This window comes from Heteronotia binoei, chromosome 5 (assembly GCF_032191835.1).
Source record: "Heteronotia binoei isolate CCM8104 ecotype False Entrance Well chromosome 5, APGP_CSIRO_Hbin_v1, whole genome shotgun sequence".
NCBI lineage: Eukaryota > Metazoa > Chordata > Lepidosauria > Squamata > Gekkonidae > Heteronotia > Heteronotia binoei.
The window spans coordinates 29621907-29635156 of NC_083227.1; the positions used below are offsets into that span (position 1 = coordinate 29621907).

Here is a 13250-nt window from a genome sequence, read left to right on the forward strand (position 1 = left end):
TTAGGACATTACAGAACTGTATTCTCAGGAAGACATGAAAGTGTGTCTAGACGAGAAGCCTTTAAACTCATGGATGGGCCATTAGCCTGATCCAACATGGCTTCTCTTATGTTCTTATGTCTGGGGCAGTGATGCTTTGTATTCTTGGTGCTTGTGGGGGCACAGTGGGAGGGCTTCTAGTGTCCTGGCCCCACTGGTGGACCTCCTGATGGCACTTGGGGGTTTTTTGGCCAATGTGTGACACAAAGTGTTGGACTGGATGGGCCACTGGCCTGATCCAACATGGCATCTCTTATGTTCTTATCACTGTCTTCAAGAGTTAACGTATTATTTCATTCTCTACTGTTTGTGCTCCGTTCCCCCCCCCCCCCACACACACACAATGTTCATGTTCGGTTTCTCTTTCTTTCAGCAGGATGGGCACAAAGAGTGCAAACAAGGGAGAACAAATATAAATGCCTGGAATGTGGAAACAGCTTCATTTGCAATGCAGGCCTTGCTTCCCACCAAAGAATGCACAGAAGGCAGAAATCACATAGGTGCCCAGATTGTGGAAAAACCTTCAAGAGTTGTAGATGTCTTATTTCCCATCAAGGAATTCACACAGGGGGTAAACCATATAGATGCTTGGAGTGTGGAAAAACCTTTAGTCAGAATAATCACCTTACTTCACATCAGAGAATTCACACAGGGAAGAAAACATGTAAATCTATTGAGTGTAGAAAAAGCTTCTGTGAGAATTCAGCACTTGTTTGCCATCAAGGAATTCACACAAGGGAAAAACTATATAAATGCCTGGAGTGTGGGAAAAGCTTTTGTCGGAGTGACAGCCTTTCTCTCCATCAAAGAATTCATACAGGGGAGAAACCATATGAATGCCTGGTGTGTGGGGAAAGCTTCAGGAGTTATCCAAATCTTACTTGTCATAAAAGAATACACACAGGGGAGAAACCATATCAATGCCAGGAGTGTTGGAAAAGCTTTAGTAGGAAGGACAAACTTGATATTCATCAAAGAATTCACACAGGGGTCAAATCATATCAGTGCTTGGAGTGTGGGAAAAGCTTCAGTCGGAAGGACAAACTTACTATTCATCAAAGAATTCACACAGGAGAGAAACCGTATAAATGCCTGGAATGTGGGAGAAGCTTTAGTCAGAGTAACCAACTTACTTCGCATCAAAGAATTCATGTGGGGGAGAAACCATACCAGTGCCTCGAGTGTGGGAAAAGTTTCAGTCACAGTGGAAGCCTTACTACCCATAAAAGAATTCACACAGGAGAGAAACCATATAAATGCCTGGAGTGTGGAAAAAGCTTCAATACTAGTTCACAACTTATTTCACATCAAAGAATCCACACGGGGAGAACCCATATAAACGCCAGGAGTATGAGAAAAACTTCAAGAATAATATAAATCTTTCTTCTCATCAATAAATTCAAGCAGGGGAGAAGCCACAGAAATGCCTGGAATGTCAAAATGCACTACATCAAAGTAAATTGTATTATGAAATTAGAAAACAATTCAATAAAGCTGTATAGTATATACATTACATCATGCTGTAAAACTGCTTTAAAAGGTCTGTGATTAAATCCATGGTCTTAATTCCATCTTGAAAATGCCCTCAAAGCGATTCTGTTTCATGCTTTCTGTGGAATGTTAGTTGAGGGATCCTTGCTAACTTCATCAAAAAGTCCATTCCTACCAGTGGCAGCTACTGGAAAGTATCTTGTTTTATGTGTCACTGTCAATCTCACCATTACCTTTGCTAATATGAGCAAAGCGATCGCAACAGTTCAAAGCAAGAGTTGCGGTCCCATAGCTCTGTAAGATGTAGGCCCTGAAAGACTTTGTAGGTAATACTATGAAATGACACTGTGCCTAGGAGTAGAAGGATCATATTTCAATCCAAAGGAAGACGATAGACATCCTGACAGCCAGAATATGTTTTTTCCTCTTTTGGAATTTATTTCAGAGATGGGGACATTGCTCTGAGATTTATGCGAGCTGAAGACTAAGGCTACTCGAAACTGGACATTATCGATTACCGGTATAGCTCTGCTTTCTCAAGGTGGTTAAGTCTGAAGTGGCCAGAGAAGAATACTGTTGGCTGAGCCACACTTTTGGACTAACTTGACATCTATTTGTTAAGAGCAACCTGCATTCTCACTGTGTTACTGCATTGTGTCACACTGCATTTTGTATTACTTTGTTGTTTGTAAATATTCCTTGTTAAAGTGGGCTTTGTAACTTCATATATTGTTCTTAATTACAGATGTTAAACACATTAATGTTTTGTTAAGTACTTAAGTCTTTTGTCACCCTGGGGCTTTTCATTCATTCTTTAGCTGTAAGATGTAGGCCCTGAAAGACTTTGTAGGTAACACCAAGGACTATGAAATGAACCAGTTGCCTAAACCAGGGGTGTCAAACTAATTTGTTTTGAGGGACGGATCTGACATAAATGTCATATTGTTGGGCTGGGTCATGTGTGCCGTAAAGTGTAACATGAGGTACCAGAGATATAAACTTAAAAAGATGCTGAATGGCAACAGCAGGCTTGATTGGATTAGGTATGACATGCAGCAGGGTAGAAGGCATGGAGATATCAGCATTAGTAATAAGACAGGAAACCTCGATCTCAATTTGGTACAGGAGAATTCAGTCAAAAAGAATGCAAAGAATAAATGGAAATAAGCAGAGAGCCAGTTTGGTGTAGTGGTTAAGTGCATGGTCTCTTATCTGGGAGAACCGGGTTTCATTCCCCACTCCTCCACTTGCAGCTGCTGGAATGGCCTTGGGTCAGCCATAGCTCTCACAGAGCTGTCCTTGAAAAGGCATCTTCTGTGAAAGTTCTCTCAGCCCCACCTAACTCTCAAGGGTGTTTGTTGTGGGGGAGGAAAGTAAAGGCGATTGTAAGGCACTCTGAGATTCAGAGTGACGGCTGGGATATAAATAATCTTTTTTGAGCAGGGACACAGTTCCAGCCGGCTAGGTGTCAGGGGGTGTGGCCTAGTATTTGCAAAACAATGGTGACATCAGGGGGTGTGGCCTAGTATTCAAATAAGTTCCTGCTGGGCTTTTTTCTACAAAAAAAGCCCTGGAAATAAGTCTGAAGAAACCACAACGTTGAAATACCAGTGGGGGAAGATTTAACCACACATTGCAATACCAGTGGGGGACATAAGAGTAGCAGTTCTCTTACAAATGAATGTCAAAGGGAGATTAGAAAGAGAGGGCTGCTGAATTGTCACTGATAATGAAACTCAAAGTTAAGCATTCTCCTGGACTGAACCGAAACCTAGGTTTCTTCTCTCCTTACCAATGCCTGCTCTTGTCATTTGGCATCTGAAATCACTTCACTCTCCAAGATATGACAGATGGTGTTAGCCATTCCTATATGGCTGTGAAGACATATAGTCTTGATCTTTCGTTTCAATGGGCCTGTACATCAACCTGTGTGTCTTCAAGCTGGGTTTTCAGTTCAAACCTGATTTCAGCGAGAGAGAAGAAATCTCTTATCGGGTCAGTAGAACCCTGTTAAAATGTAACCTGGGCTCTCAGTCAACAGAAGACGAAAAGTCAACATGTGAAAAGTATTGATCAGTCATGAAACGAATGCCAGAACCCTTTTAAAAACCTGTCTAATGAAGACAGGAATGGGGAGGGGGGGGACAGAAGTGGCTTGTCTAATGAAGATTGAGTTAAAGGAATTAATATCTTCTTTTGAGGGTCTCAGGACTTTTAACTAGATGCCCCAATAGTGTTGCTGATTGGGGAAGGGTTTGGAAAAAGGAATATGCCACGTTGAAACTCTTTAATTAATTTGAATATACAGTACATATGGAAAAGGAAGCAGGGGAAGGGCAGTAAGCCAAAACTAGCCTGGGTTGAAATGTCCCTTCCTGGATGGGAGAAGGGAGAGAAAGGATTAGCTTGGTTGCCAAAAGTTGCCTGCGTGTCAAAGCTCACAGCATGGGTTCTGCTGACACACACACACAGAAGTATAGAAAAGCCTAGAGTTCCACAGGACAGTGACTTATACAACAACAACAAAAACTGTGGAAAATAACGAATGAATAATGAAAATTACTTCAAAATTATAATTAATTAATTTTAAACACTACAACATCATTTATTGCATATTATAAAAAATTCATGACTACAAGGTATAAAGTGCCGAGAATAAATTTTCAAAAGTGCTTGCAGTTAATCATGTCCATTGCCGACTTAAGACGCTTGAAGACTATGCACCTGACTCTGCAGGACAAATAAAGTGCCAAGTGTCAACCGTGTTGCAATTGCAGATAGTTCTTGTTTTTCAAAAAAGAATTTATGATTTTAAGACGTTGCTTTAGACTTTCATTCTTTAAAGAAGTTTGATATATAGTAGATAGTCATTAGCCTCTAACAGTAAAGCCTGTAATGCTGTTTCAAGTGTCTTCATCTGAGAGACGTATTCCACTTATCAGCATCCAGCATACCACATTCCTGTGAACTAGCTCTGGAGAGCTTTATACCTTGTAGTCATGAATTTTTTATAATATGCAATGTTGTAGTGTTTAAAAATTAATTAATTATAATTTTGAAGTAATTGTCATTATTCATTCGTTATTTTCCACAGGTTTTTTTTGTTGTTGCATAAGACACACACACACAGCCTGTTTTCTACAGAGATTCAATGCAGAAGAACATTTAACCATATAGAATTAGGATGAAGGTTGCTTTAATCACATAAAGATGTTCATTATTAAAGGGAATGATTGTGGAGATGTTCCATAGAATGATGTGATTGATCAGAAGGGGAGTGGAAGGATTGGAAGTATGCCACAGCATTAAGAAAGGGGTTTTTAAGAAGTGACTCTTGGATTCAATACATTTCAGTGGTGGATTCTTAGTCATTAAGAAGAAGATATTGGATTTATATCCCGTCCTCCACTCCGAAGAGTCTCAGAGCAACTCACAATCTCCTTTACCTTCCTCCCCCACAACAGACACCCTGTGAGGTGGGTGGGGCTCGAGAGGGCTCTCACAGCAGCTGCCCTTTCAAGGACAACTCTGCCAGAGCTATGGCTGACCCAAGGCCATGCTAGCAGGTGCAAGTGGAGGAGTGGGGAATCAAACCCGGTTCTCCCAGATAAGAGTCAGCACCCTTAACCACTACGCCAAACTGGCTCTGTATGTATGTATACATATTCATGTATAAATATAACATTGGTTCACTATTTCTGGTACTTAAATCACATTTTCTATCTCACCTTATCTATTTAAATGAGCAAAAGAATCTTAGGCCACTGATAGTATGGCGACAGTTTGTTCATTCATGTGAAGTAGTGAAATTGTGTTTTAAGCTTAGAAAAGGGCCAGAATTGTCATATTCGAGATGGATTCTTTGATACAAAATGGAGTTCTCTAGCAATATGGAGACAAAGGTCCCTACCAGATAATTTTACTATAGTGTCATGGGATCTTAAATTTGTACCAGTTTGCATTCTGAGCCACTGACTACCAGCTATGTGTGGCTTTGCTCACTGTACCGGATTTCTCGTCTGAAGAAGTGTGCATGCACACACAAAAGCTTGCATTCTGAATAAAACTTTGTTGGTCTTAAAGGTGACGCTTGACTCCTACTTTGTTCTACTGCTTCAGACCATCACGGCTGCCCACCTGGATCTATTTAGAGTACCGAAAGCTGCAGGACTGCTGAGCAGATAGGCTCTACTATTAATCTTTCAGGGGCTTTCATAGGTTTGCCCCGAAGTAGTTGCTTCACAAGGAAAAGAGTTGCAACCCAAAGGACAGCTGTTTAAGGCACTGATCAGAAACATGTTGAACAAATGCAAAGCGTTAGCTACTGTAGGTAGATCCAGGTGGGCAGCTGTGTTGGTTGAAGCAATAGAACAAAACTGGAGTCCACTAGCACCTTTCAAACCAACAAAGTTGTATTCAGAATGCAAGTGTTTGTGTACGTGCACACTTCATCAGATGATGAAATGGGGTACAGTGAGCAGAGTGACATATAGCAGATGGACAGTGCCTTAGATTCCAACTTGGTACTATTTTGCATGCTTAACCACTGTCCACCCGCCTGCTTTGGCGGGGAGGGCGGGATATAAATTAAATATTATATGTCACTCTGCTCACTGTACCCCATTTCATCATCTGAGATGATGATGATGATGGTGGCGGCTAAAAGCATGGACAGCTTCAAGAGGGGATTGGATAAGCATATGTAGCAGAGGTCCATCAGTGGCTATTAGTCACAGTGTATTGTTGGAACTCTCTGGGGCAGTGATGCTCTGTTTTCTTGGTGCTTGGGGGGGGGCACAGTGGGAGGGCTTCTAGTGTCCTGGCCTCATTGATGGACCTCCTGATGGCACCTGGGTTTTTTGGCCACTGTGCAACGCAGAGTGTTGGACTGGCTGGGCCATTGACCTGATCCAACATGGCTTCTCGTATGTTCTTATGAAGTGTGCATCAACATCAAAGTTTACACCGAGAGTCAGTTTGGCGTAATGGTTAAGTGTGTGGACTCTTATCTGGGAGAACCGGGTTTGATTCCCCACTCTTCTACTTGCGCCTGCTGGAATGGCCTTGGGTCAACCATTGCTTTCACAGGAGTTGTCCTTGAAAGGGCAGCTGCTGTAAAAAGCTCCCTCAGCCCCACCTACCACACAGGGTGTCTGTTGTGTGTGTGTGTGGGGGGGGGGGTAAGGTAGAGGAGATTGTGACCGCTCTGAGATTCAGAGTATAGGGTGTGATATAAATAAATTCAGTATCTTCATTCTGAATAAAACTTTGTTGGTCTTAAAAGGTGCTACTGGACTCCGACTTTGTTCTGTTAGCTACTGTGCTGTTTACCACACTCAATAAGATTGAGGGGGGGGTTTGCCTTTAAACGAGTTTAAATGTGTTTTTTTTCCATTTTCAATAAGTAAATAAAGGTTAATTTTTTAATCCTTATTTTTTCCTATCTGGAATGGAAAGGGCACGGCGGCTAAGTCCTAGTTTACCCAGGGCATGCACATGTGCACACACAGCCACCACTTAAGCCAGGAGGGTAAGGGAGGGGCAAGCCATGGTTCAGTGGATGAAGTAAAGTCCGATTTGTTGTAGTGGTTAAGTGCGTGGAGTCTTATCTGGGAGAACCAGGTTTGATTCCCCACTCCTCCACTTGCACCTGCTGCAGTTGGTCAGCCATAGCTTTCACAGGAGTTGTCCTTGAAAGGGCAGCTGCTGTAAAAAGCTCTCTCAGCTCCACCTGCCTCACAGGGTGTCTGTTGTGGGGGTGGGGGAGGTAAAGGAGATTGTGACCGCTCTGAGACTCTGAAATTCAGAGTATAAGGCGGAAATATAAATCCAATTCAGTCTCTGGTGCTTCCAACCAAAGCTCCTGTGGAAAGAGGTGCCAAGAAACGCCAGTCTCATCCGGAGAAAAACCCTTCCCTAAAGGTCTATGGCCAGTCAGAGTGGTTAATATGAAGTTTGGAGGACCACTGGTGGCCTAAAGCTGCAGAACTACGTCCGATTTTTGCCCTATTGGGCCACACTGATCCAGTAAGAAACTCACAGTAATTGAACTGAAACAAACGGCACATTTTATTAAGCACAACACACAGTTCTCCTCAGAATACACTAAACAGAGAAGCCATAAATGTTCAGATTACAATCAACAGAAAACGAAAGGCAAGGCCAATTCCTACTGAAAAAGCAGTACCAATATTGAACGAAACGGAAACTTACCCTGAGGAAATACTGTTGCCAGGGTACCCTCTAAGCTGAGTTAGTGCGAGCTAGCTCAGTTTTTTAGCCTCTGGCTCACACATTTATTAGTAGCTCACAACTTTAATGCCAGTAGCTCACAAAGCAGATTTTTTTGCTCACAAGACACCACAGCTTAGAGGGAACATAGACTGTTGCACGAAAAAAGACAGAACATTTAAAAAAAAATTCCCCTTAGAGGAGGACTCTCCATGGGCAGGCACAAAGGAATGGAGGCCATTTATCTGCCCTTTTGTGCCCCCACTTTTATATTCCAGGGGACAAGAGGGTGGCTGTTCTCATATCATCTTCCAGGGAGTGAATACAAACTTCTCGGATCAGGGCTGCAGACGGTTTCTCAACCCCTTTTGAAAGTTTACACAAAACCAGGGGTCATTAGCACAACCTATTTGCATATGCCACACACCCCTGACATCACCAGAAGGTATACTAAATTATATCAACATCTATCTTAAAATGCTTCTTGAATTAGAATTGTCATAATTTATTTATTTTATTTATTTATATTAAATTTCTACCCCGCCCTCTCTGCAAGCGGACTCAGGGCGGCTAACAATCACTTCTATAACACTATTTAAAACCAACAAAATACAATTTAAAACATTTTGTGGTGCTGTACATCTTTGATATGGCGGGATCTTTCTTTTTTGCTGTTGGTGACTTTATAATATTCGTAGCTCCTCAGCAGTGTAAGGTGGCAGTTCTCTCCCAGTTTAGGTGTGGAAGGCCTGTCAAAACAATTCAGTTTTGCAGGCCCTGCGGAATTGAGAAAGGTCCCGCAAATCCCTTTATAATAAAAACTGACTCCCATCCTACTTTTAAAATTACTTTCTCCTATGTGGCCACAGTGGCATAATGAAGATTTCCATCTGTTTGCTTGATATATTTTGGTTATTTCCCCATTTTTTGTAGGGAAAAGTATTAGAAAGTTTGTCAAATATTAGAATGCAGCAAAATTCTCACAGGTGGTTTGAACAATGGAGCCCAGAATCAAGTATTTTGGGGGGGGGGGGGGTAAGAAAGAAAGAGCACAATAAAATCTAGAGGTTCCGGAGCTCTGCTCCTATCCAAAATGAGGCCTGCGCAAAACATGTTTCATGCTTCACAGATATATCTGGAAGACACTGACAGCCCTTTTGGAGGGATAACTGTCGCATACAGACAAGATGGAATTAATCTGAGCCCCATTTGTATTGTATGGCTACAAATGTGCCCCTTAGAACTGCATATCCAGGCACACGCTTGGTAGTTTACAAGAATGCTGTTCATCTTCCACCATAGGGACAGCACGCCTTGCCTTCTTCGTTCTCCCAGAGAACTACCGCTTCTCTCCTGGCTCCTATTTTATTGAATAACCTGCCTGTTGATGTAAGGAAGCCTTCCACAACTTCAATGCAATGTGCAAAACATAAAGAATACTATTCCTTTTTTACAAAACTGCCCTCTTAAAGAGAATAGGGTTGAAGTGTAATCTACAACGAATATCAGTAGCTTCTCTGCATTGTCTAATACATATTGCATTGCTTTCTAATTTTCTAATCCCAATTGGTATCAGACAATATGTTTGCACCCTCTAGACATTTACAGAATTTTTCCCACTGTAAATTCTATGGCAGGAATTAAGGTGTGTACTCTCTGATGGAAGCTGTTTCCACATTCAAGGCATTTATACAGTTTATCTCCTGTGTGAATTCTTTCATAAAGCATTAGAATATCTCCCCTGTGTGAATTTTTTCATGGGAGTAAAGGCTTCCATACTGACTAAAACTTTTTCCACATTCAAGGCATTTATATGGTTTCTCCCCTGAGTGAACTCTTTGATGAGAAGTTAGATAATCTTTCCGCCTAAATTTTTTCCCACATTCCAGGCATTCATAGGGCTTCTCCTGTGTGTGAATTCTTTGATGGTAATTAAGGTTTCCCCTTTGACTGAAGTTTTTCCCACATTCCAGGCATTTATATTTTTTCTCCCCTGTGTGAATTCTTTGATGGGAAATAAGGGTCGCAGTCTGACTGAAGCTTTTCCCACACTCCAAACACGTATGTGGTTTCTCCCCGGTATGAGTTCTTTGATGTGAAGTAAGATGTCCCTTGTGATTGAAACTTTTCCCGCACTCCAGACATTTATATGGTTTATCCCCTGTGTGAATTCGTTGATGGGCAACTAGAATTTCTTTTCGCCCAAAGCTTTTCCCACACTCCAGGCATTCATAGGGCTTCTCCCCCGTGTGATTTCTTTGATGAGCAATAAGGCTTCCCCTCTGAGTGAAGCTTTTCCCACATTCCAGGCATTTATATTTTTTCTCTCCTGTGTGAATTGTTCGATGGGAAGTAAGAAGTGTATTGCGACTGAAGCTTTTACCACATTCAAGGCATGTATATGGTTTCTCCCCTGTGTGAATTCTTTGATGGGAAGTCAGAACATCTTTCCGCCCAAAGGTTTTCCCGCACTCCAAGCATTTATATGGTTTCTCTCTGTTATGGGCATCCCCGTTGATATAAATTACTATAATTTCAGAAAATCCTTCCCCATTTCCTGGGATTTCTTTCCTAGTGTCTCTTCTGTATATATTGTGGAGGAGTGGAATTTTTTGAGAATTGTCACCTTCCAAAAAAGCAGGCTTTATCCTCCCGTTAAGTGGTTGTTTTCCCTCCTCCGTCCTCAGCTTATCACAATATTCACTCTTCTCTTTCACATCTGTATATATATCTTCCTTTTCAATCACTGGTTGCTGTTTTGTTTCATCTACTGCTTCCCACATACCTTTGGCAGGAAACAAAGAGAAACCTGACATGAACACACATGGAAAACAGAGCCTGAAATTAGTCAGCGAACAGAGCCGACAGCTTCTGGACACTTTTAAAACAAAATCTCTCTCCCCTTATGGCGTGATAGAAGTAGGGATGCCTAGAAAGCCTACAGATCCAGCACCTTTTTTTCTTTTTTTAAAAAATAGATTTTATAGATTATTATGCATGGGATAGAGAAAATAGAGAAAGTACTTTTCTCCCCTTCTCACAATACAAGAACTCATGGACACTCAATGAAATTGCTGAGGTTAGAATGGATAAAAGGAAGTACTTCTTCACCCAAAGGGTGATTAACACATGAACTTCACCGCCACAGGAGCTGGTGGTAGCTGCAAGCATAGCCAGCTTCAAGAGGGGATTGGATAAGCATATGGAGCAGAGGTCCATCAGCAGCTTTTAGCCACAGTGTATTGTTGGAACTCTCTGGGTCAGTGATGCTCTGTATTCTTGGTGCTTGGCGGGGGGGGCAGAGTGGGAGGGCTTCTAGTGTCTTGGCCCCACTGATGGACCTCCTGATGGCACCTGGGTTTTTTGGCCACTGTGTGACACAGAGTGTTGGATGGGCCATTGGCCTGATCCAACATGGCTTCTCGTATGTTCTTATATAAATTATATAAATGAAAGCGATGACAAAGTTTACTCAATGCCAATTAAATACCTAGATTTTATTCTTTATTAACATTTTTACTTGGGCGAATAATAGTGAAAGCTTGTAAACCGTTAACTAATAGTATTTATTCTGTTGATGACCAAATTGTTTATTTTATTTATTTATTTTATTAGATATATAGCCCTTCCTTTCTGCAGAACAGGCTCATGGCAGGTTACACAGAAAATGTTAATCAACAGTTAAAACCAAATTAAATATATAAAAACTAAAATTGTAGACTAAATGTTGGAAGCTAAAAACAACAAATTCTGCCTCACAGGCAGCTGTAGTAGTTGTTATTGTTTGGAATATTGCATGTTTGATATTTTTTTTTCTTTCCCCCCCTAAACGACATAAAATTTGAATTATTCAAAACAATAGAGCTTGGGGGAAAGCAGGAATGGGAAAAAGTAAAGCTCATATTCAAAAAGAAGTCCCCATCTGGGGAATGCCTTCACTTTCCATTCACCTAGGGTTTCACCAGCAGCAAGATCAGACAGCTATCATGCAGACTCTGTGCTCCTTAAGAGAAACCATGTTGGATCAGGCCAATGGCTCATCCAGTCCAACACTCTGTGTCACACAGTGCACAAAAAAACTCGTGCCATCAGGAGGTCCATCAGTGGGGCCAGGACACTAGAAGCTCTCCCACGGTGCCCCCCACCAGCACTAAGAATATAGAGCATCACAGCCCCAGACAGAGAGTTCCAACAATACACTGTGGGTAATAGCCACTGATGGACCACTGCTCCATATGCTCATCCAATCCCCTCTTGAAGCTGTCTATGCTTGTAGCCGCCACCACCTCCTATGGCAGTGAATTCCATGTGTTAATCACCCTTTGGGTGAAGTATGAGAAAGGTAGAAAAGTACTTTTTTCTCTACTTTCTCCATCCCATGCATAATCTTGTAAACCTCTATCACATCACCCCTCAGTTGACGTTTCTCCAAGCTAAAGAACCCCAAGCATTTTAATCTTTCTTCATAGGGGAAGTCTTCCAACCAATCCTCCTGGAGCTTACAGTAGGCTCTGTAAGACGAGCCCTGTAAGTTCTTGGAGGATTGGCTACATCAAAGGAGTTCTGGCTACAAAAAAAGCCCTGCAGAAACCACACTGCCCGATGAATGAGACACAAGCCACACGCAGTCCCACTACAGACCTAGGCAGCTGCTTGCCAATCCTTCCTCTTCATCAGAAACTAAGCGAAACATTTCTTCTTGCTCCAACCATGATATGAGGTCAGGTTTGGCAATCAGAGGTCCTGTCAGGAAAAAAAAAAAAGCCCACAAAATTGCAGTCTTTATCTGTGTGGACAAATTTCCCTAGTTCCAATCCATCGAATCTTAGAGTTGGAAGGGACCTCTAGGGTCATCTAGTCCAGGGGTGGCCAACGGTAGCTCTCCAGATGTTTTTTGCCTACAACTCCCATCAGTCCCAGCCATTGGCCATGCTGTTGAGCCGGAAACTCTTTTGATTTAATTTCAACCCATTGGTTCTGCTCCTACCTTCTGAGCCACAGAAAACAATTCCACGCCATCCTCCATATGACAGCCCTTCAAGTACTTGAGGATGGTGATCACATCACCTCTCAGCTGCCTCCTCTCCAGGCTAAACATCCCCAGCTCCTTCAACCTTTCCTCATAGGACTTGGTCTCCAAACCCCTCACAATCTTCGTTGCCCTCTTCTGGACACGTTCTAGCTTGTCTATATCCAGTGCTGGCCCATGGGTGCCTGGCGCCTTAGGCTGGCTGCCCGCCCGCTGCGCTCCACCACCCCACTCCCGGTGCCCCGCCGAGGCGCGGCAGCCACCCGCCTCCTCCTCCTCTCCCCACTTTCCCGTTTACCACCCTCCCTCCCCCCCCACCGTTGCTGCCACTGCTAGCCCCCTCCAGCCTGCCCCTGCCCCCTCCGGCCACCAATGCTCCCCGTGCCCCCGCCGCTCTGCTCACTCCCTCGCCCCCACCCCCCGCTTGGCGCAAGTAAAACTAAGGCCTGCTGGCTCCTGG

General features: G+C 42.7%; 2 protein-coding genes across 2 annotated transcripts in view; one reads left to right on the forward strand and one right to left on the reverse strand.

Moving 5' to 3' along the window:
- LOC132570992 (zinc finger protein 546-like) overlaps window positions 1–1416 on the forward strand; it is a 39124-nt gene extending 37708 nt beyond the window's left edge. The window contains exon 7 of the mRNA XM_060237627.1: window positions 596–1416. Coding sequence (XP_060093610.1) covers window positions 596–1416 — 821 coding nt within the window. The remainder of the gene's footprint in view (window positions 1–595) is intronic.
- LOC132571225 (zinc finger protein 709-like) overlaps window positions 1–13250 on the reverse strand; it is a 1224940-nt gene that overhangs the window by 693880 nt on the left and 517810 nt on the right. The window lies entirely within an intron of this gene.